The sequence below is a fragment of the Branchiostoma floridae genome, chromosome 10 (assembly GCF_000003815.2).
Source record: "Branchiostoma floridae strain S238N-H82 chromosome 10, Bfl_VNyyK, whole genome shotgun sequence".
Classification (NCBI taxonomy): domain Eukaryota; kingdom Metazoa; phylum Chordata; class Leptocardii; order Amphioxiformes; family Branchiostomatidae; genus Branchiostoma; species Branchiostoma floridae.
The window spans coordinates 22129813-22154686 of NC_049988.1; the positions used below are offsets into that span (position 1 = coordinate 22129813).

The 24874-nt window shown below is 41.5% G+C and overlaps 3 protein-coding genes across 8 annotated transcripts in view; 2 read left to right on the top strand and 1 right to left on the bottom strand.

The window, feature by feature from the left end:
- Nucleotides 1-24874, top strand: part of LOC118424803 (zinc finger protein 665-like) — a 1044319-nt gene that overhangs the window by 298221 nt on the left and 721224 nt on the right. The window lies entirely within an intron of this gene.
- Nucleotides 1-24874, top strand: part of LOC118424824 (formin-like protein 2) — a 1075906-nt gene that overhangs the window by 270533 nt on the left and 780499 nt on the right. The window lies entirely within an intron of this gene.
- LOC118424805 (RNA-binding motif, single-stranded-interacting protein 1-like) overlaps nt 1-24874 on the bottom strand; it is a 133492-nt gene that overhangs the window by 73668 nt on the left and 34950 nt on the right. For 5 of the 6 annotated variants that reach the window (XM_035833586.1, XM_035833585.1, XM_035833588.1 and 2 more), the window contains 2 exons: nt 17352-17510; nt 7923-7970 (listed from right to left, as the gene is read on the bottom strand). In XM_035833586.1, the coding sequence (XP_035689479.1) occupies nt 7923-7970; nt 17352-17510 (207 nt within the window). The remainder of the gene's footprint in view (nt 1-7922; nt 7971-17351; nt 17511-24874) is intronic. The other variant, XM_035833587.1, reaches the window with a different exon arrangement.

Below are 24874 nucleotides of genomic sequence, written 5' to 3' on the forward strand. Positions count from 1 at the left end.
GTTCTTAGAAAATGGTACAGTCTCAGAGAAGTCTTGAAAGATGTCTTATTTACTGAAATTGCAGAAGGTAGATTGCAGACAATTGCAATACATGGCAAACGCAGGCAACTTAGCTGATATTGGGTCATGTCTTAGACTAAGTAAGAGATCAAACCTCTAACTTGTCAGAACAGGGTGTTGGGTAATCTCCAAGCAGATCCTACGGTAGCATAAGATAGTATCAAAAGCTGGCAGAGAAATGAAGCCGGCTTAGGAGTGTGTTTCACTACCGGAGGACACCTCTTGGCTGACTACACCTTGGTCAGTTTGGTACTATCTTATGCCGTTGTAGAATCTCCTTGGAGATTAGGTGTTGGGGGGAAGGGCATGACAAGCTGCAAACTTTCTACTCAAACTCTGTTCATGTGTTGATTTTTCAGCTGTGCACAATTTTTATAATGACGAGAACCAACAAATTAATATGTTGTGGCCTTAAGAAGTGTTCCGTACTCCTTACAGAGTGTTGTGTACTCCTTAGAGAGTCCATCTCCTTCCTTAAGTACAACAGAAGACAAAACTACGACCTCGTTGGCCTGTTTTGTTACAGGGTCGGCGCCAAGAAGAGCAGCAAAAACTTTTGCAGAAGTACACCACTTCACTGAATAAAGAGAATGTTTTTTCACAATTAACCCTTGCTTTATTTCTACTGATGTTTCGGTGACCGTCTGTCACCTTCCTCAGAGCGATTCTGACTGGTTCACGTTGTACTGCAGCGATATACATGTTGCTGCTTACAGATGCGGTCCAAAATGTAAAGGAGTATAATATATACAGCAGAACGGATTACCGCACGCTTCTGTTAATTGCACGAAATCCCCAAATCCCAAACCGGTGCAGTCCAGCTGGATAACTTTGCATTATTGCATCACCTGAATCATTGGCAAAATACATGTACACTGGCAAATGGGGTGTGCAATTAAACAGCTTAAACTGTACAACAGTGAACCAGCCAGAATTGCCAGTAATCATTACAGTCTAAACTTGTAAATAAAAAGCAACAACATCAACACAACAACAAACGTATATTCGTAAACCAGGTTGAAACATAAGGAGGCCGGGCAGCCGTTCTTTCAAACACGTACAAGAACAACTACACCATCCACAGGTGCGAGCAGTGTCCTACATCATGTACACAGTCACAGTTCACTTCCACACAAACATCTCAACAACTCCTGAATACCCTTAGCCTGGAGGCAAGACTTTTCCTGGGGCGCAAGCACCTGTGCTACCTTCGCCCTAGTAGTAGCCTGGTATCCAGCCGTATTATAGTTCTTCTGTCCTCATTGCAGATATTTGTTGAGAGGGCAGTAGACCAGATTCTGGACCAGTACCTGTACCCACCCCTACCCTAGAGCCAAGTGTCAGGACTGGAAATCCTTTTTTCTGCATACCTACACTGGTGAAGGTAACATAGTAAATTTCCTGCACCAGACAAATTTTACCTGCACCACTCTGAATTTAGGAAGTTTTGATCAATCTTAAATTGTTCAGGACCCATTGCTATTTTTTTTTAATACTTAATGGGTGGTAACAGTCCATACACACCTACGTCATAGGACATTTATGTATAAAACCCAGTACATGTTAGGTTAGGTGGGTGCAGGTAGACACCAGAAATACCTGCACACCTCCAATTTTACCTGCACTAACCTGCATATGCAGGTGGTATTTCCAGCCATGCAAGTAGCCTGGGACCAGTCTGTTTTCTAGGCTACAACCCCCCTAACACCCCCCTCCCAACACATACCTGGCTGGCTTATCCTGTGCTGCTGAACTCCCTGAACCTTAAACACCTACAAGCCAAGCCGACCCCACAAGCCCACGTTTCTATGACACAGGCACAAAGCGAAGGCAGTGTGATCTGCCCCCTCTATTCATGCCGTGTTTACTGTAGTGGCCCTCAGAGTATCGGTTTACGCCACCCCCATCCCCGGGAAGTTAACCGTGTTAATCCGAACATTAGAGCCTCTTGAGTCACCAGAAAGGGTCATTCAGCACCCATAAGGGGGTATACAGGCAACCTGGGGACTCTACAAATGCCACTTCAAGTCTGGTGCCTAACACTAACTTGTGCTGATTAATCGATCAATTGCACAAGCCAGCGTGTCTTTCACTGAAACTAAGACATGTTAACTACTTTTGCTCAATGTCTTGTAGATTTTGGTGATGAACCAAGTGAAGCCACAATGACACAGGCAGCCACTTCAAGATACAGACTTGTAGTGCCGATCGTACAAGTCAGTGCGTATGTCACTACATGTAAAACTTGTGTGCAACAAAGACATCTTACATGTAATTTCTACTCAATGCCTTGTACGTTTTGGTATTAAGAATGATGAATGAAGCCAACATGATAGCGTTTCAAGTCTGGTGCCTAACACTAACGTACAAGCCATTAGAGTACATCAAGTTTTTACTCAATGTCTTGTACATTTTGCTGAAGAATGATAAATGAGCCCCAATGATACAAGTAGCAATTTCGAGCCTGCAGTCGAACTACAAGCAACTGGTCCTCTTGGAAGAACGGCCTACATGTTGGCCGATAGCTATAGGGCTTACCAGTATAAATAAAGGTGAACTGAACTGCATCTGTCTGTCACAATGACACTGTTTTTGCTCAATGTCTCCGGTCTTGTACATTTTGTCTGACTCGAACTTGTTGTGCCGATCGAATAAGCTACTACTGCAACTTTCACTGAAACTTGTGTGCAACAAAGAGACCTTCTTTTTTACTCAATGTCTTGTACATTTTGTTTAACCTACACTCACTGTGCCGATCGTACAAATTTCAACAATTTACTGTGCTAGCTACAGGTGTGAAACAATTTAGATCTTTTGCTCGATGTCTTGTACACTTTGGTGAAGAAAGTGTTGTGCAAATCGCTATACCTATCACTGACAACGGTGTGCAACACAGAAACCTTACACAATGTCATGATACATTTTTGGTGCAGAATTTCCTACAAAATGACAAGACGTCTCGGGACAATCTTCGAGTGTCTTTTGCAGAAAGCGAAGACATGATAACAGAATGTCATGGTTGCTGTTTTACTGATCATGACCACCTTGGCCATTTTCTTACACTAACTCTTAGTCTTAACAATCATGACTTGACGTCTCATTTGCTGTGTTACACCCTTCAGTAAAGACTTCGGCGAAGTCAACACGATAATTGGGAATCTTAATCTCCGTTCGGTACAGAATAAGGCGAAGCTGCTTAAACCTAGCTGCAAATCTTCTGCACAAAGATAAACATCCCCTGTTTTTTGTCTGAAACACGCGAACAACAGGAATTCTTTGTCTTCCACTTCGGCATGCTGGCTTGATTTCATAAGCCCCATCCCATATAATTTTGGGCAGCGAAGTTGGGTGATTTCAGCTGAAAACAGAAGCTGTACTGGTCAGTGAATGGTTTAGGACACACAAGGCTGTCGCCAGGATCTGTCCCTCTGCCTTGGAACAAGCTTTTAGCTAGGATTTTATAATAGGGAGTCCAAATTTATTGGTGAGTCGTGGTAAGTGACTATTGTAGGGGGGTCTGGGGGCATCCACCTTCCATGATTTTAAGTTAAAACAGTGCATTCTAAGGTATCCCAAGACTGGCAAGAGGCAAAAATACTGTTACAGATGTCACAGTAGAAGACTGTGACCACAGATGACCTGTTAGCATCCCCGGTCAATCAGAATTTCATGCTTGTCAGAGGATTTTCTCCTCAGTATAGGGCGTCCAGGGGCATCAAATTTCTTGTTATTCTAAGAAAAGTGCGTCCAGATGACGCGTTGACGCATGCCTGGCTAAAAGCCTGGGTTTGACAGACAAAACATTGCTATCGGATGACATGACACTGATAGAGATTATTATTTTCCTTAAATAGCTTAAAATGACAGATTTAAGACACGAAATGAACAACAAGTGCTCCCAAACAAGGAGTGGGATGGACACAAAAATTATGCTAGAGACAATTCTGTATAAGGCACATTAAGGACCCTTGAAGCGCATGCAAGATTGTGCCGAACGTTCCCTCTGAAATATATTTTTGTGATGCACACACAAAAGTGTCAACCCACAAGCAACCTCCTACTCAGAGACAATTACACCATACTTACAGGCATCAAGCTCCCTGGTACTGCACCTACATACAGTATATCCTAATGGAATCTTGTTACTGAGACTCAACCTTGACCTCTGACCTTGTTCCCAGGATACACTGCAGCCTTGACCTCTGACCTGGTAAGGTTACGCCTTATACCTCCCACCTTCACTTTGCAAGAGTGGTTATTTTTCATGAGTGACAGGTGAGGTATTCTGTTGCCATGGCAATGGCAGCTGTCATCACTCTGGTGTGACCTTGGGAGGTCATGCTTGTGTGACCTTGGGAACACCTCTGCTATATAGGCTCAAATTTCAGGCTTGATAGTTGGGGGAGGGGCGCAGAGAATATAGAGGGATGGCAAAATAAAACACATGATAATATGAATCGTGAAACAGGTAACCATTATGTGTAAACGTGAAACCCCCTATTCCAGAAAATATTGGAACGGAAGCCAAAACGTAATTTTCTTGAAATTCTTCCCAGACTCTATTTGTTCCATATGGAGTCAACAATAATGTAAAAATGTGAAAACCAAGAGCAGTAGAAGGAATATGATCTACATTGTACACTATGTACAGTTACATCTAAGACCATGTCCTGAAGAAAACTGGAGTTGATGATTTAACAAGTCTGGACTCCAGAAGTTGCCATACAACCTTTACAGAAGCCGCTACACAAACGCTACATGTGTCAATTATCATGTCAACAACACTTGCATGTCAGCAGGTCCCGGGTGTGACAAATACACTGTCTCCCTAATAAGGACGGATGTTCTCTGTCCTAAAATACTCAAGAAGTCACCTCACTCAGGCCAAGACGTCTTATTTCTAATCTTGGGTTCTGTCTTGTCATGGCTAAGAAGGTCTGTCTTAAGGTTGTGTTATGAACAGGTGCCATCTCTTTGACTTTGACTTTATTCAGATCCACTTTTAGCTATTACAACATTATGTTGCCAGCTATTCTTCCAGTGGTCTACATAAAATACATTAATACACGCACAACATTACATACATACAAACATAATATGTACATTGCAAACTATACAACTGAGAGAAAAACAAGTTCATTTACTTCTTGGGATGGCAAAAAATTGTTTCTGTCCAAAAAATCTGATCTTCATGAAATAAGACGCTGCTAAAAATGTTTAAAGGCCCTAAAATAACGGGTTTAAAGAATGAAAATTAACAACATGGGCTCCCCGAACAATGAGTGGGACAGAGAAAATGCTTGAAACAGCTCTGGTTATGAGAGTGTATCAGGGTTCTAGCCAGGATTTTATTCTAGCGTAGTGGGAATGGCATGGTAGCGAAGTGACTAATCAGGAGATTGGCGTGGAAGGGGGGTCTTGGCCCCTCCACGGTGAGATTTTGATAATGTTGAGTTAAAAGTTGGTATTCTGTTAACATCACAGTCAGTTTTGAATGGCATATCATCATTTTTCATTGTTCAGACATTGATTAGACATTGTTGAACAAGCAAATGATAGCAAAGCACCACTTCACTAGTTAAAAATGAGCGTAGTGGGCCTTATTTTAGCGTAGTGGTCACAAATTTTAGCGTAGTGGCCCACTACGCTAAAATGCACTAGCTACAAAATGTAGAACCTGGTGTATGTGTCCTCTCAGGAAGTTTTCACACATTCAAAGCATTACTCACAAGGAAATTTGTAGCGCACTTATTCCAGAAGAAAGACTTGTACTCCTTAATTTGTGTCACAATGTGTGTGCTGTATAGACTTGATGAAACACATGTACATGCCAGATGAAACACATGTACATGTATGCCATTTAACTTGTGTGTGCAGTATGTATAGACTGGGTCGACACTTTCCGGTACTTTAAGTAGAGTGAGAGATTGCAGACCACATAATTACAAACCTGCAATTATCAAAGTCATTTGTAAAGATGTCCGCCCTACTGATTTGCTAACACGAATCTTGATCAACAGAAGCGCACTGAGGTGTGTTTGAGTCTGTGCTTTGGGGACCACCCCAACTTATCCAATAGAGACTGGGGTGCGACACAAGTTATCTGGCATTTGCGACCCTTTGTTGCAGTAACGTGTGTCTAATGTCAAGTTCCAGAAGCTACATTAGACAGGTCCATTCCGTGAACAAGGGTCAGACGGAGTCGGCTGAAACTTTGGGGCAAATCCCAAATTATTTGTAGTGTTGGTTAGTTAAAGATTAGTTTATATCTATAACCTCAACTTATCGATTAACTTCTTAAAGGTGTCACCTCTTACCAACCATGGGGCTGGTTAAAATGACCTTGACCCCTACCAGTTGGGATGTCACTGTAGGGCAATGACCCTAATTGACGCAGGCGCAGAAGGCCCAAAACGAGTCCATACAGTATTTTAGCCTATTTTCGACTTTTAGCAGGAAAATGTAAGTACATTTCACATTGGTGAGACAGGGTAGGTTGCAGATGTTCAGATTAGGCAAAAAAACTAGGTTTTGGTCCATCTTTTCGGCCTGTACTGACCCCTAATTTGAAGTGCCGAGTCCCAAAAATGACGTCATGCAAAGCAAGATGGTGGCAAGGTTTGACCGCTGGAATAGTTGCACCGGTCAGAAAGTTTAAATATTAGACTTTTGGACACTTGAGATAGCGGGCTGCTGTGTGGGGTGAGTTCTTATGACCTGGAATGTTCACGGATGAGATTATGACACCCTGAACTTGCTAATTTTAACATTATCGCCAATGAGGATTTCTATAAGTGTTCACTGCTCTGTAGCTCAACTGGTACTAGTGGTAGCAGCCTCACAGTTAACCTCCTCATTCCAATTACATGTAGTTGGGAACTGGGAGACCCACGGTTCAATCCTGGGTAGGGCATCTCGGTTGGGGCTGCACCCGTCTTTTAGAAGGGGCATAATATTGGGGTCCTGTCTTCGAGGAAGTGTCTTGAGCACGGAAGATCTACCAACCACTCTGTGTACTGTAGAAATATACCCTGCTAAAGAAACAGCAAGGAGACTTGCTGCCACAACAATGGTCTGAATGAATCCAAAAACAAACGAACAAACTCCTACCAGTAGTGTGCATATCTGGGTTCATAAACTTGTGATTCAAAGGCAGAATTGCAAACCACTAGACAGATCATAAATGCCTCTAAACTGATGCCTAATGACTATTGAGGCACAACAGTTACTGTAGCTTCTGAAATAATCGTAAGAGAAGAAATAACAAGATCTGCAGTTCCTACAATGGCCACTGGGTGAGCTACTGACTGGATGACATCTGGGTCGCAACATTATCACGAAAAGCAAACAGACATTTTCCACAAAAATTACTGTTCTTCTATCATTCTGAATTTTTTCTGTCAATACATCGGAGTAATTCAGTTTAACAAGTCTGATTCATGACTAATTCCACCACCTCTGACCTGTGCTTCCTGTCATTCAGCAAGCTTGTCCTTTGCAATAGTCATCTTCCATTCATTTCCTACCACTCTACTGACAGTGTATTCAAATAACAAGACACATACAAACCTAACAAGATGGAAGATCTGCTGCAGTACCAAAGTCATACACCAGGGGGCCCAAAGTCAACATTACTCTTTCCAACACCTATCCACATATCATTATAAACCATTAAGATGTTCAACAGTTATGCTGACCACAAATATCTGGGAACACCAAAAGCTATACCTCCGTTTTTTCATGGAGGTAACAAAAACACACAAGCAAACATACAGCATACTGCCTTCAGTTCAGACAGTTAATTACTTCTTTTATAATCTTTTTTACGAAAGTAACAGATCTGAAAAAGAGAGTCTTCCTACCATGTAACTGGGGCTGTAGGAACGGGTCGACCCCCAAACGTCCAAAATCTGAAAAACAACCAAAAAGGGGATGATTACAAAAAAATCAACAAAAAAGCTACAGTCGTTTAGAACCTTACAAACCACTGTGATATGTGCTGGCCTTTTTGAGGCTGTAATGTCAAAGGGTGTTATCCTACATGTAACTGTAGTTCACCTTTATCTGCGGGGTGACCTATATCCGTTGTTTTCAAAAGCACGGTATTTAGGGCTATCCTGTCTACAAAATGTGAGTTCAAACTGCTACATTTTTAAAATATTACAATTTGAAACAACCGTCCGTCGACTTCATAATATACCTAAATGTGCTACTTTAAAAACAATGGATATAGGTTACCTCACGGATAAAGGTGAACTAGTATTACCTGCACTAACCCTGCATTAGACATCCTGGTACACAACAAACAAATACTACATGATAGTGATACAAAACTGCTGTAGACATAAACCGTACCCTGGCACCTCAAATTATCATATTTTGAAACCACTGTCTGTCTATATGATGTCTCTAATTAATCTTAAAAAAAACAATGGATAAAGGTTACCCCATGGATATAGGTTACCTCACGGATAAAGGTGAACTAGTATTACCTGCACTAACCCTGCATTAGACATCCTGGTACACAACAAACAAATACTACATGATAGTGATACAAAACTGCTGTAGACATAAACCGTACCCTGGCACCTCAAATTATCATCTTTTGAAACCACTGTCTGTCTATATGATGTCTCTAATTAATCTTAAAAAAAACAATGGATATAGGTTACCCCACGGATATAGGTTACCCCAGGATAAAGGTGAAAACTCCATCTGACAGCTGAGTACAAACCATTCCCGGCCCTCCCGCCTGCACCAGACGTCAGGACTGGATTAATTCTAGTCCATCTCCCGTCTGTCATCATTACAGACTGACTCCACGGATATAGGTTACCCCACAGATATAGGTTACCCCACAGATATAGGTAACCCCATGGTTAAAGGTAAATACTCCACCTGACAGCTGAAGACAAACCATACCCCGGCCCTCCCACCCGTCAGGAGTGGATTAATTCTATTCCATCTCCTCTCTGTCATCATTACTGCCGACCCCACGGATATAGGTTACCCCACAGATATAGGTTACCCCAGGATAAAGGTGAATGCTCCACCTGACAGCTGAAGACAAACCGTACCCTGCCCCTCCCGCCCTGCCCCAGACGTCAGGAAGGGGATTAACTCTATTCCATCTCCTCTCTGTCATCATTACTTCCCGACTCCACGGATATAGGTTACCCCACAGATAAAGGTTACCCATGGATAAAGGTGAACTAGCGTTACAAGCACTCCCTCTGACAGCTGAAGACAAGCCGTACCCCGGCCCTCCCGCCCCAGAGAGGATTAACTCTATTCCATCTCCCCTCTGTCATATTACAGTCTGACTCTCTCAGCCCTGGATATAGGTTACCCCACAGATATAGGTTACCCAACGGATATAGGTTACCCAACGGATATAGGTTACCCCATGGATAAAGGTGAACTAGCATTACAAGCACTCCCTCTGACAGCTGAAGACAAACCGTACCGGGCCCTCCCGCCCTGCACCAGACGTCAGGACTGGATTAACTCTATTCCTTCTCCCCTCTGTCATCATTACCTCCCAACTCCACGGATATAGGTTACCCCATGATGATAGGTTACCCCACAGTTAAAGGTGAATGCTCCACCTGACAGCTGAAGACAAACCGTACCCCGGCCCTCCCGCAGACGTCAGGACAGGATTAACTCTATTCCATCTCCCCTCTGTCATCATTACAGCCGACTCTGTCAGGTCTGATCGGCCTTCGCTTCACTCTGCCACAGGGTCATTGACCCCGTGACCCCGCCCTATTTGTCGTGTCGCGGCGCTTATACCGGACTCATCGGTCCGCAGGTCGCCGCTCCTAACGAACTCATCAGTCAGGGGCGGCGAGATGGTCGTTCAGTGTGGTTAAGGTTGTCAACTTAGAATCTTGAGGTTTTGGGTTTGCATCCTTAGTGTTGCACTCTTGGGAAAGACTCTTCAAATCTATTTCTTAATTCGACACAGGTGAATATGATTATCTGGCTTGGATAGGGACACAAACTATGCAAAGTGGACTTGTCCACTTGGAATCCAAAGGTTCTGGGTTCAAATCCCAACTGGCTCCAATGTTGTGCTCTTGGGAAAGACACTTGACATCTATTTCTTAATTCCACACAGGTGAATATAATTACCTGGCTTTGGATACAAGCTACCTGAGGTAGTCATGCATGTGGCTAACGTTTTCGACTTGGAATCTAAAGGTTTTTGCTTCGAATCCCTAGAAGCCCCCAATGTTGTGTTCTTAGATCTTGGGAAAGGTAAATCGATTTCTTAATTTGACACAGGTGAAAAATGAAAATGAGTACCTGGCTTTGGATGGTGACAGTCCCTTGCTTGAACAGAGCCACACCTTGTCGTTAGGGTTATCGTCTTAGATTAGAACCTAAAAGGTTTGGGATTTGAATCTCAACTGGCTCCAATGTTGTGCTCTTGGGGAAGACAATTTACATCTACTTCTTAATTTGGCACAGGTGAAAATGAGTACCTGGCTTTGGATAGGCACATAGACTATGTACGTCCTGTGACTAAAATTCTCCTCAAAAGTTGAAACAGTCCATTTAAGTATTTCAACCAAGCTACTTCTACTTGTTTCACTTTCTGACTTAAAAGAATTTTGTACACAATATCACACCTACTGTGCTTAAACTATGGACATTATTTTAGGTTCAATCGGACCAGAATCTTCCGGCATTCTTACTTTAATTTGCTTGAATACTTCCCATCCCAAGAATAAGTGGCACACGGCAGTGCATTCCTCTCTTAATTGCTTACTGGCTTAATTAGTTCCTCTCTGTACTGAATACATTGTCTTGTAGCACATACAGTCTCTGCCTGAATTTTTACAAGAACCACCAACGGGTGAAACACTCTCTATGTAAAATTTAACACACAATAAAAAGCCCAGGAGCTGCTATTCTATATTCTAGACGCAGGTCAATATTATGGTATAATATTAAACATCTTGAAACAGTAACGTTTCTATTAAAAAAAAAGTTAAAGTTTGCCCAGGCATCTAAGATGCGTAGGGTGGCGCCCATCTCCACTTCGAAGCCCTTGGGCCACACATTTGTGCAAGTCACTACAACAGGGGGCTGGTCTGCTGGTAGTGATGTGTGTTTAAGACCATTACTCTTCCTCATTAATGCTGAGTGCTAAGCAGAGAAAGCAGCATGTACCACTTTTAAAGTCTTTGGTATGACTCGGCCGGGGATCGAACTCACGACCTACCGAATGCAAGGCGAACATTCTACCCACTCGGCCATTGCACCGGCAACGTTTCTATAATTAAACTATTCCAGGGCTATACATTTACAGCAGTAAACCCCAAATTCCATTTAATATTGTGACTCTACTTGACTAAAAAAAAACAACCTAGGCTCAGAGCTGCTATTTCATAAATGTGTTACTGGAGTTGTACTGAAGTATAATATTTAACATCCTGAAAACATCTACTGGTACAGCGGGATTGTATTCCTGTCTTTTATTGGTTCTAATCAATGTTGAATTAGACATACCCGGTAAAAAGGACAACAAGCGTTGACCTAGAGCTTCTGTAATATTCTACATTCTAGAGGCACAGGTTAGAAGGAGGTAATAATGCAGTAAAATCGCTGTTTAAGTGGTACATTCCTTTCTTTATTGCTTCTTATCAATGTTAAATTAAACACCAAGTACAAAGAACAACCAGGGTTGACCTTGGGCGCCCCCCTCCCCAAACATCGTTGACCTTCAGGATCAGGCATGTTGACATTCCTGAGTTGCAGAGTGTCGGCAAATATGACAGGCCCAAGTGTTATCATGTTGGGCAAAGCGAACAAACACTAGAGATTCTGGGCGGAAACAAGACGATCAGTTGTTTCTAGCACCAGCTTGAAAAATTCTCATCGATCTGCAAAAAGATGCGAAGAACACTGCAAGCACACAATATCATATTATTTTGGAGCTGAGCTCTTCAGATTGTTATTCGCAAGAAAGAAACAAAGTTTCCAGGAACCGCAGAAATAAAAGAATTTAACTTCAAGATAGGCTGCCAGAATAGAACGTTATACGCAACATTGAGGTTTTATTTAATCATTTATTCAATCACAAAGGCCCTTATCCATGCCAAAGTTTTCAAAATTTGATTAACACTCCAAGTCTTTTGCGGAAACAATGAAAAAGTTTGGCCTGACTTTTCTACTGGAGTTTTGCTTGCTCTGAGGCTATAGGTTGTTCGTGTTAGCCCTATGACAGAGCTGTAGAACTTCTATCAAGTTTGCTCCTTTTTTGTGCTGTAAAGTCTTGATTACTTCCTAAAAATCAGTGGCATAACAAGACTTCATGAATTTTATTTCTCTGTCCTGAGTATAGTTAGCGAGCCCACATTCTCAATTTTTGAGGATGAATCTGACATTTTCAGCTTAGAAAAAGACGTTTTTATCACTTTCATGCCATGAAGCTCAGATTTTCTGGACAGAAGGAAAGTTTTATATGTCCCAACGAACAAATTTCCGTCCTAGGACGGAGGGACGGGTCCTGTAGACAGCCTAAGAAACATCTAAATAACTCCTCCTGGCCTCTCTACTGTAGTTTCTCCATCCCTGAGCACACAGGCTGTTTGGGTAAGCCCTCGTTGTGTTTGTACCCACAGATAGCCGCCCTTTCTTCATAACCCAGGCTTAGAAATACAAACTTACACACCCGACACAAGCGATAAGAACAACGCGGCAAAACAATCCGACGGGTTTGTGTAAAAGCAGTTCCCGATTAATTATACCTGCGTATACATGTTAACGAGACAGAGAGCTCAAGTGCTGATTAAACATCAATGATTAATTAACTTCCTTTGACGATGTTTTCAACTCTCAAAACTTGTCATGTAAATTTGCATGTGTATTGAAGGCCAGAGTTTGTATGTGTATGAGTAACACTGGGTCACCTTTATCCGCGGGGTAACCAAAATCCGTAGTTTTTAAAAACAGTGTTTTAAGGGATATCAAGTCGACGAACTGTGGTTTCAAATTACAATATTCTCAATATATTTTCAATATATTGTAGCGTCTGTTGACTCTTAAATAATCTGTTTTTTTTCATAACAACGGATAAATAAAAGTGTACTAACATTATAGCTTTATACTCAAAGGTTGACATATCCTTGCTAGATCACCCCTTGCAGAGAACCTTTCTAAAACTAGTAAAAGACTTCAAAGCTAGGCAATTTGAAGAGCTAATTAAACAGCAATGATTAATTAACTCCTCTTGACGATGTTTTCAACTCTCAAAACTTGTCATGTAAATTTGCATGTGTATTGAAGAATGTGTATTACTATCAGTATGACTTTCTACTCAAAGGTTTACAAATGAAACACTTGGTACATCACCTTTTGTTAACTCAAAACACATCAAAGCTAGGGACAGCAATAATAACTCATACTGCAGTCCATTGATAGCCCGGTATGTACAGAGTTAGAGTAGGAACAGGTGTCCCTTGTGGAATGCAGCTGACCCGTGCATGTATTTACACAAAGGAAGGTATCAATGCACAGGTTTTCTGTATCAGTGTAAGAACAATACTGGACTGTGCAGGGGCTCCCCCTAGCACCGGTGGGGTGAGCTGCAGAAAGATAGTTACCAATAAGAAGCAATTTTGCATTATAAAATAAGTTTTGACTTCTTCTGTCAGGACAAAGAATGGAATTTTGTGGGATCGGGTGTGAATGAAAATATCACTAATATTCAAAGTTCACTGATTATATTATAAGTTAGCTTCCATGTCTCATTTTTGCCATAATTCTATCATGAAAATGACCGAGTCATGACAATTTTGATGTGAAATGACTAAAAACTATGAGAATCCATTGTCATAGATTCTTAATATTTGGTCGGAAAGCTGTCGTAATCTAAGCAGATGTTGGAATATGACATCCTGACTTTTTCCTAGTTTAGAAACATCCTGAATTTTCCTAAAAAATGTCCAATTTTTGTCTGTCGGAGTGTCCCCAAACGCAAATTTTCTAATCTCCAAGCAGATCCTACGGTAGTATCTTATAGTACAAAAAGCTGCTGGGGGAGTGAAGCCGGCCTAGGAGTGTGTTTGGCTCCTAGTGGCTGATGACTCCATTTGGCTGGCTGTACTCCTTACCCTGCTTTGATACTATTTTATGCCACTGGTAAATCTGTCTGGAGACTACAAATTTTTGTCCAAGAGACAACCCTGGGTCCGTAGTGTGTCCATCCCACCCAGGACCCCCTAAGTGTACTGTCCTGTACAAGGCTAAACGATGACAAGGCTAATTTATTACGGCAGGCAATCAGGAAAAGTGTCAGGAACATGAATAATTAATCTGCAGGTGCTGCAGGCTTTATGAAGGTTAGCCTTTGGTCGTAATTGCTCTTCAACAAACGTTTCCATATGGAACAAGATTGGCTTATCTACGTTTATTTACATTTAAAAGAGTTTTGCAACATAACATACAGGGCTCGAAATACTTTTATCTGCATACCTGCATTGGTGCAGGTAACTTAAACATTGAAAATTACCTGAACCAGACAAATTTTACCTGCACCGCTCTGAATTTAGAAAGTATAGATCATACTAAAATTGTTCAGGAACCGTTGCTATTTATTCTTTTATATTTTATAGGTGGTAACATTCAATGCAGCTAATAACAATCCATATACACCTGCAACATAAGACATATAATATATAAAACCCAGTACATGGACCAGTGCAGGTTAGGTGCAGGTAGACATCAGAAATACCTGCACAGCTCCAATTCTACCTGCACTAACCTGCATATGCAGGTGGTATTTTGAGCCCTGCATAGGTATATTTTATAAAAACAAGAGTACCAGTAGAAATTGGTGTTTATGAAATACATTTCAATATCAAGTTTGAGATTTGGAACAAAACTGACTGTTTCTACATTCTACATACAATAAGGAATGTTTTGAAAAATTATAGCAAAACTTCTACAAAGGATCAACTGAAGATTAGGTAACACGTACTATAAAATTGTGTTGCAGTACCAAGGAGGACTGCCAGAGGGCTGAAAATTGCCACTGACCTTCATATTCCTACCACCTACCTACACACAAAAACTTTCATTACAATCCATCCAGTACAATATGCTGACTACACATATCTGGAAACAGAAACACAGACACGTCCAAAAAAGTACCTCCATTTTTCATAAAGGTAAGGTAAGTAACCTAAGTCTTTTAGCCAGAATAAACAAATGGAGGAAAACTCTACCTAACTGAAGACTCTACTCTACTCTGTTTTTGTACCATGTATAATATGTAATGATATATGTTGATAAAAACATGTAGATGATCTTCGTTCACGAAGCCAAGCCGCGAAAGAAAGAGAGACAGAGAAACAGAGAAAGAGAGAGACAGAGAGAGGGAGAGACAGAGAAAGAGAGAAAGACAGAGATGTTGAAAGATTTACTACAACTTGATGTAATCTATATCACTGTTATATTCTATCTGACCCTAAACTCTCTGATGACTTCAATGAAAAGCAGCCGATTTGAACTTCTCATGAATAAATAAAGGTTCAAACTAACTTGCAGGTTGTTCAAAAACTAAAACAGGTGTACACAAGTGTCTGCTTGTAAAGTGTTGGTATACACAGAGAGGAGACTGCCTGTAACAGTGTCAAGCCCCGTAAAGCGATTGTCACATGCAGCTTGACTTAGGACTCCATTTTGGGGTTAACGGAGTGTGAGATTTTACGGGTGGTGTCGGGCCAAGGGAAACGTGTTATTATCGCACAGTTTGGCTCCACAACATCGCTGCTGATTTTCTAACAAGGATAATTTGTCTTTGTCTATAACAGAATGAAAACTACAATACAGTAACTAATCAATGAATTCTTATAGTTACTCCTCTCTTCTCTGAGTTGATATTGTTTTTGTTTGCTAGCTGGCAATTGATATCTACTACAGTGAGGGCTGGACTCTCTAGACGCTACTTCAGGAAAGCAATACATTGTTTGTTTTTTGTTTTGTTTATTTGTGACTTACCGGCGGCTGGTACCCTCTGTAGTGCGGGTTGGTGTATCTAGGTGCTCGTATATTGTTTGTTTGTTTGTTTGTTTGTGACTTACCGGCGGCTGGTACCCGCTGTAGTGCGGGTTGGCGTATCTAGGCACTCATATATTGTTTGTTTGTTTGTTTGTTTGTTACTTACCGGCGGCTGGTATCCGCTGTAGTGCGGGTTGGCGTATCTAGGTGCTCCTATATTGTTTGTTTGTTTGTTTGTCTGTTTGTTTGTTACTTACCGGCGGCTGGTATCCGCTGTAGTGCGGGTTGGCGTATCTAGGCACTCATATATTGTTTGTTTGTTTGTTTGTTTGTTACTTACCGGCGGCTGGTACCCGCTGTAGTGCGGGTTGGTGTATCTAGGTGCTCCTATATTGTTTGTTTGTTTGTTTGTTTGTGACTTACCGGCGGCTGGTATCCGCTGTAGTGCGGGTTGGCGTATCTAGGCGCTCCTATATTGTTTGTTTGTTTGTTTGTTTGTGACTTACCGGCGGCTGGTCCCGCTGTAGTGCAGGTTGGCGTATTTAGGTGCTCCTATATTGTTTGCTTGTTTGTGACTTACCGGCGGCTGGTACCCGCTGTAGTGCGGGTTGGCGTATCTAGGTGCTCCTATATTGTTTGTTGGTTTGTTTGTTTGTGACTTACCAGCGGCTGGTATCCGCTGTAGTGCGGGTTGGCGTATCTAGGTGCTCCTATATTGTTTGTTTGTTTGTTTGTTTGTTTGTGACTTACCGGCGGCTGATACCCGCTGAAGTGCGGGTTGGAGTATCTAGGTGCTCTTATATTGTTTGTTTGTTTGTTTGTTTGTTTGTGACTTACCGGCGGCTGGTATCCGCTGTAGTGCGGGTTGGCGTATCTAGGCTCTCCAACGGGAAAGCGATTCATTGTTTGTTTGTTTGTTTGTTTGTTTGTGACTTACCGGCGGCTGGTACCCGCTGTAGTGCGGGTTGGCGTATCTAGGTGCTCCTATATTGTTTGTTTATTTGTTTGTTTGTTACTTACCGGCGGCTGGTATCCGCTGTAGTGCGGGTTGGCGTATCTAGGTGCTCCTATATTGTTTGTTGGTTTGTTTGTTTGTGACTTACCAGCGGCTGGTATCCGCTGTAGTGCGGGTTGGCGTATCTAGGTGCTCCTATATTGTTTGTTTGTTTGTTTGTTTGTTTGTGACTTACCGGCGGCTGATACCCGCTGAAGTGCGGGTTGGAGTATCTAGGTGCTCTTATATTGTTTGTTTGTTTGTTTGTTTGTTTGTGACTTACCGGCGGCTGGTACCCGCTGTAGTGCGGGTTGGCGTATCTAGGTGCTCCTACGGGAAAGCGATACTGCCCCGCCCATCCCGCGGCGGCCGAGGGCGCTTGTCCGGAATACGGCTGGCCGATGTTGGGTGACATGCGCTTGCTCGCATACACACGGGGAGACTGTGGAAAAACAGGAATAAAACAATTTCATTTCAGCTGAGACCTACATTAACCAGCCTCTCCAACTCTGTCCTGCTACTTGCTACATAATGTAATCCAACACCGCAAGGCTGGTTGATCTTCGGTGACATACGCTTGCTTGCATACACTCTGGGAGACTGTGGAAAAACAGGAAAACAGCCAAACATGAAGGAAAAAATTCGTGAATAGTTTCATCAGGTTGGTACATCACTGAGTAAAGAGGCTATTTTTTACACAACCAATGCATAAATCTGTCTGTACATATGTAAATACTTCACGAACTGTGAGCAGCGACAACTGTCCTGCAGTACAATGTGAACCAGTCAGAATTGCCCTGAAGAAGGTGACAGACGGTCACCGAAACGTGTAAAAAAGAGTCTCTTTATGCAATGAAAAAAAAACTTCATTTTGGCTGAGAGCTACATTAACCAGCCTCTCCAGCTAGATGTCCTGCCACCTGCTACACAATATATTCAAACACCACAGGGTGTCTGCTACTTTACCAGTAACCATGGTGAGAGCTGCTGCTGACAGTTCAGATGTAGTCACAAAAATGTACAGTATTTACATTTGTACAGACAGCTTTATGTAAGGCCATGTTGATTTGATTATATGGATGACATCCTCTGGGAACTCCAAAACTGATGCGAGCGAGCGAATAAAAAAAAGTTTGGCCAAAAAAAAAAGTTGCCTTCAGTATGAAATCAAAGTGGCCAGGAAGGTTGAACATAGGACTAAACACACATAGTATGGTATACCATGATCCTCTGGACCTGAATTTTCTGTACTGGTACCTCCCCCAACCAACAAAAGATTTCTTTTTTTCCGTCCTTTCACATCTTATTCTTTGACTTTAGATTAATTTTGGCATTCTATATATGGCATTAGTTATCTGTTTTCTGATACTTTTTTTTCAATCTACGGAATATTTGTGCTCATTTTACAGCTGCTTTGCACAATTTATTGTGTGGTCTAAAACTTTTTTTTTTTTTTGGAAATGGCCGAAAATTGGTGCGAGCGCGGATGTCATCCATATAATCAAATCAACGTGGCCTAAATGTAAACCAGTCAGTATTGCCCTGAAGAAGGTGACAGACAGTCACTGAAACGTCGGTGATAACAAAATTTTAAGTTCTTTAAAAAGAGTCACTTAATTTTGTTCAGCAGATGATTTGAAATCTGACCACAATCCTTTTGACCACAACCCAATGAAATACACACCTTTTAGTATGTGTGAATTTTTTGCATGGTTTGTATATGTGTTCCTGTGTGTCTAGTTATTGTCCTGTTAAAAAGACCACAGGAAGGATGGATACAACACAGTTATATAATATGCTAAATGTGGATCTGAATAAAGTCAAAGTCAAGTCAATCTTTTCAGTAGTGTACTGTCCAACACTGCAGACTTGGATCTAGTTCATCACTGTCATATAGCTACTAGCCCACCTGTCCTCCCACCTGTCTAACCTGTCTTACCTGTCCTCCCACCTGTCTAACCTGTCGTGTCAGGCACCTGTGCCCACAGACAGGTGTGTTTGAGAAGGGATTTGTCACCTGTTTACCCAGTAAAAAGACTGTGTCAGGACAGTTGACTCAATGTCAGGCGACTTCCTTACTGTAAATACCTTACAGCTTGCAGCGATTTAATTTCGTGGTTAAAGGATTGTTAAATGCCGCGGTTTAAAGTTGGTGTTCCAGAGTTGTAGCCAGCCTGTTATCATTTTCCGTCCCCTGGATTTTGAATCCTATCGTTCCTAGGCTGTCCGGGGGCATGGAAAATTTTGCACTCTAGTGCCTTTGAAACACTATTTCCTGCATTTTGGGGGGTAAATTTTGCTGGTAGTCTAAGCTGTTCAACAGCATATGTTTTGGTAAAAAATGACACAAGGAGACAGTTTTATTATATTTTTTATCATTTATCATTATAAATTTTGTCCATCATAGAGGACGTAATGGGCAAATGTTTTTCCGTCCCCATCTGCAAAATTCAAAGGACGGAAGGACAGGTGCTGGCTACAACCCTGTGGTGATTTCGCTATAGTCACATACTGTGAAGTAATGGAGGCACCAGTGGTTTTACAAGTTCATGGTAAAGCTGTCTGTGAAAGCTGTGAACATACGACCACCTGAAAAATTCCAGGATTACAGTACTGCAATATTTTGAGCAGTGACTCAGCCAGCAGTGGATCATAACTTGCAGAAAGTCTGTGGCGCCCCCCGTCTATGTTGAAGGCTGGTTGCTCATTCCTTGGCAAAGACTTGAGTTGGACAGTCGAAAATTTGTTTGATTTTGTGTGTTGGAAATTATATTTCACTTTCATTCAGAACGAGTTTTACCAACACACACAAACTTTTATGGTGTGTTGAAATAAATGCTGTTTCAAGCCTAATTTTGTGCCTGTGAAATTTGATCAACAGTTTTCGAAATCTTGAGCAACCAACATTAGCTTTGTACTCTGATTTGTATCTGTTAAGGTCCACAGTCACATGTCCCATGAACGATTAATGTCCCCCCAGCTGTATAGAGGTTGACACAGGGATCAGATTACGCCCAAATTAGGTGGGCGTGTCCTTATATGGGCATTGGCAACCTGGTTGATGATTGATCGCCGCGGCAACAAGCTGTCAATCAAAATGCAATAAAACCCAATTATCCAGCGCTGTGCTAAATTACCCATCGATTAAGACAGGATATTTGCATAGGTGAAAATATATCAAATAAATCATAAAACATGCATGTTACACCACCTGTTTCTTATCATACAAATACATGTACTGGATCTACTAAATAAGTTGCACTGATTTGAGTGTTGAAATGTTGAAGACAATGCATACTGCATAGTGTATTCAGCTCACATCAATCTTATTCATTCCTTCTCAAGATTAATTGAAATATTACCATGAAAATAGAGTATGAGGACTGGACCTTAGTACACACAGTATCAGGGCATCCATCTATGTAGTAAGATTCCATTTCCTTCCCAGCTTTCTGGTTTTCATCTTAATCTTGACTTTGAATTGTTCCAGAACAAAGGAAATTAATTATGAGGACTATGAATCTTGTACATATAAATGAGGGCCACACAGTACAATCTATGGATCAAAAATTTAAACATGCAACAAGTTATCAAAAACATAAACTTAGGCACGATCTAGACACGGTTTTTCCCAATATCGGCGAGCCGACAACCTCTCGCTGACAGCTTTTTTTCAGCGTCTAGATGGAACTGCAATATCGCCATTAAGATATCGGCAGAATTTCTTCCGAAAGGTCCGGACCATTCGCCCGATAGCTTAGCAGGGGTCCCCGACAGCTTCCGCGCGCATGTAGAGGTGTCCCGACTTTGGGAGGGCTCATTAGCATACAACGCGGGCTCATTACGCTATATACATGTAGCTGTTTATGACTTCAAGCGCCACGGGTGTCCCACGGCCAACGTTCCAGATCCCTCCCAACATCTCCACAGATATCGGCAAAAACTGTGTATACTAGTAGATTGGGCCTTAGACACTGGATTGTTAACCATCCACACGTTGGTTGTGAAGGCTAACTTGTGACCATAAACCCAGACATAAACCAGAACCCACAAGACCCTGACCTCCCCCTCACCCCTACTGTGTGATATATCAACATCCCCCCATGCAGAGCCTCCTGCTGAGTCTGATGTAACAGGTTCCCCATTCAGGGCCTCTGGTCACCTCTACTGATTGACACAAAAGAGCTCCCCCCATGCAGTGCCTCCTGTTGACTGGTGTAGACATTTCCTCAGCAAGAGCCTCCTGCAGATCGAATGAGTGATGTTGAAAAATTCCCCCATACAGAGCCTCCTGTCATCCCTGCTGAGCTGACTGATGTAGATTAAGTGTCCCCCCATGTAGAGTCTCAAATTCCTCTAAAAGATCCTTGTGAAAATGACTAATGCAGAAATGCTCCCCCATTCCGAGCTGCCTATCTATCACCCCTGCTGACTGACAGATACATTACAGACGGTATCCTACATGTAGAGCCGCAAATTTCCTTTAGAAGCGACTTCTTAAAATGACTGAAGCAAAAAATGCTCCCCCTTGCAGAGCCTCCTGTCATGCCTGCTGACCGATAGATGCAGATGGTATCCCCCCATGTTGAGCCTCAAATTCCTCTCCAAGTGCCTTCTGAAAATGACTAATGCCAAAAATGCTCCCCCTTGTCCTCCCTGCTCACTGATGTAGATTCAGTATCCCCCCATGTAGAGTCTCCAGTCCACCCCTACTGACTAATATAGATCCAGTGTCCCTCCATGTAGAGCCTCTAACGAGGCGACCATGCAAAGCAGCCGCCCGAAAGACACATAATTGAATTTTGATCCATGCTGCAGGAAACAGGCACCATTTTTATACCCGTGATAAACAGATTACTGAGGGACTCAGCCCCCCCCCCCCCGGCGACCTCGGCAGAGATAACCCTGCTTCCCTCAACTTCAAGGCCAGGACGGAATCTGGGATTCCTGTAATTGTGGGGTTCAAGCACCGCCTACCGTCATTGCCAAGCGGCTCTGAGCTTTTGGTGATATCGGTAGCGTGCTGGGTTCGTGATCTGACGGCCCAGGTTCGAATCCCGGGAGTCAATATATTTGTATATATTGTTTCTTTCTGTTCTACTCACCCCTTGGAACGCTTCATCCCTGTAAGATTCCCATCAAAACCAGATTATCACAGGAATGATGGAACATCTGACACACACAACACCATACTATTTTTTTAGATCAGATGAAAACAATCATTTTCTAATCATTAGCAGATATCAAGCGGTGCAAACGCACGCGAGTTTGTAGCTTTCATCATTATGCACACGAAAGACATAGCCTCATTGCGATGGTATGTACCAAAGTGCTGTATTTTCAAATAGTAAAAAATTATATTAGGCCACACCAATTTAATTTCTTGGTTCACGGATTCGCTCGCTCCTATTTTTTGGAAAAAAAAATAAAATAAAAATTACCACTCAGCAAATTTTCACCATTAATGAAACCGATCACCAACTTTCAGGTGTAGCAAATTGGCCTTTATATTATAAGCTCCTTAAAGTGTGGGTACAGGTGCTGTTACTGTACAATAATAGTGTTTTTGTACTTTTTCAAGCTGAAAACTTTTTTTCTTTATGTTTTGGATTAGCCGTCACCTTTACCCCAACCATTTTACAATTTTTATTTTTATTTTTATTTCGCCCTCTCGCTCCATATTTTTTATGAAAAAATCCGTGAACCAAGAAATTAAATTGGTGTGGCCTTAGGGGCAATAAAAACTGATTATGTCATCCATACAGCCCCCAAAATCAGATTTAGAATTCTTTCATGCCCATCTATCAATATTAGTTACGGCTCCATTCTTTCTTAATTCATTAAGGAAAAAACAATGGAAGGTCAAAACGCTAATTTAGTCAACCTTGAAACCTTAAGGACAACTTAAGATGAAAATTCAGCAATTATAAAATCAAGAAGACAACATATAAACATATCAAGGCTGGAAGGAAAACTGGCATCTTTGACTTGCAACTAACTGAATATTTTACTCCCTGGAAGTATGTACCAATTAAGGTACCGACTTTTCTTTTTATGTTGCTTTCATCACCTTAATTCTTCTGACATTTTAGGTAAAAATTCAGGGACAAATAAAAAAAAAAACGCTCGGAGGAAAACTACATGTTTATTCACTCCCCGCTCATTTATTCACTCATCGCAGGGTGTCTAGAATTGGTGATTCCCTATAAATCACCCGGACTCCAGGAAGAATAGTGACAAGTCACTAATGGAGATCTGTACAACCAAACCAAACCAAACCAAGGTACAAAACCCCCACAGTTTCCATGTTGGATTGGATCCTCAAAGTCAGCCTTGTACTGTTAATGTTTTCAAATCGAAGCCGAGAACCAACCAATCATGTCAGAGTGGCCCACTTCCGGTGGAAACCTGATTATCCCAGCTATGATGGAAATGTCTAGGCCAAAAACCTGACAGGGCAGATCTGAGGGGGTCAGCACGGCTTTTCTGTCAGGTCCGGTATCCAGCTAGATCAATTCATCGTCAATCTTAGTTGCATGGCACAATTCTGACTCTAATTCAACATTAAGTATCGAGCTGTATCAATTCTTCGTCAATCTTACCTGTAGCAGGCCCAATTCTGATTCAATATTACGTATTGAGCTGTATTAATTCATTGTCAATCTTACATATACAGGGCTCGAAATACTGGGTGCATGTGCACCCAGGTGCACCCAAAATTGGAACTGTGCACCCAATTTTTTTCAGTGGGTGCACCCAAATATTTTCTTAGGTTTATGCATATAAAGATATCAAGTATACTAGTATACATCATATTCTTGACATCTAAGTGTTAGAAAGATGATAAAAATGTCTGTCATGGTACTTGTTTAAGAATTTGATAGCTTTTGTTATTATTTTTGTCTGACATTCTACTTAAATTTAAGTGGTGCACCCAAATATTTTTTGCTGCATCCAATTTTTCAAGCACCAGTGCATCTTATCCCAAAAATGAATTTCGAGCCCTGATATAGCTGGCCCAATTCGAATTCTAATTCAAAGTCAAGTATTGTAGCTGCATTATTTGTGAAGCACAATTGTTTGTTTTACTACTACGTACCACGATATCATTTGTTATTCAATATTATCATATAGCCAGATGGAGTTGGCCAATCAGAGGCCCCCATTTCCCATGGGTTATCAGGCAGTAACCTCAAAAGTGGTCGGTTATTCTAATAACCGACCACTTTTTGGACCGCACCATTATACAGGGGACAGTCATGAATTTTTTTTGTACTGTTGTTTGTGTGTAAACCATGCATAACTGTCAAAAATATTATGATTGATTGGTTATGTTAATTAGGGCTCCACATGGGGAATATAGGGATACTTGAAAAGGAATTATGCTGATTTTACACATTTTCATTATGGCTTTCTAACATGATTAAGCCGGTACCTTCCTAAATCACTTCATATATACGTACTTTGTCGTGCCCAAGTGAAAAGGCTCTGCATGGGGGGTACCAGGACTCCACTTAATACATGTAGTTTGTATTGCAAATAAGCCACATGTTGATGCTGATATGCTATCTCACAAACAGATGATTAGTTAAAATTATTAGTTAAATGATGATGATGAAATAGTTTAATGTTTGTATTATATATAGACACTATTGTACAATATATATATATTGCAAATGTATTTTTATGTAATGTATTAAAGTGTTTATTTGTTATAAAGGAATTTGTGTGAAATAGCTGTCAGTTGGATAGGCTATATGATAATAACGTTAATGCCCCGCCTTATCCTTCGGTGTATATGGTGAG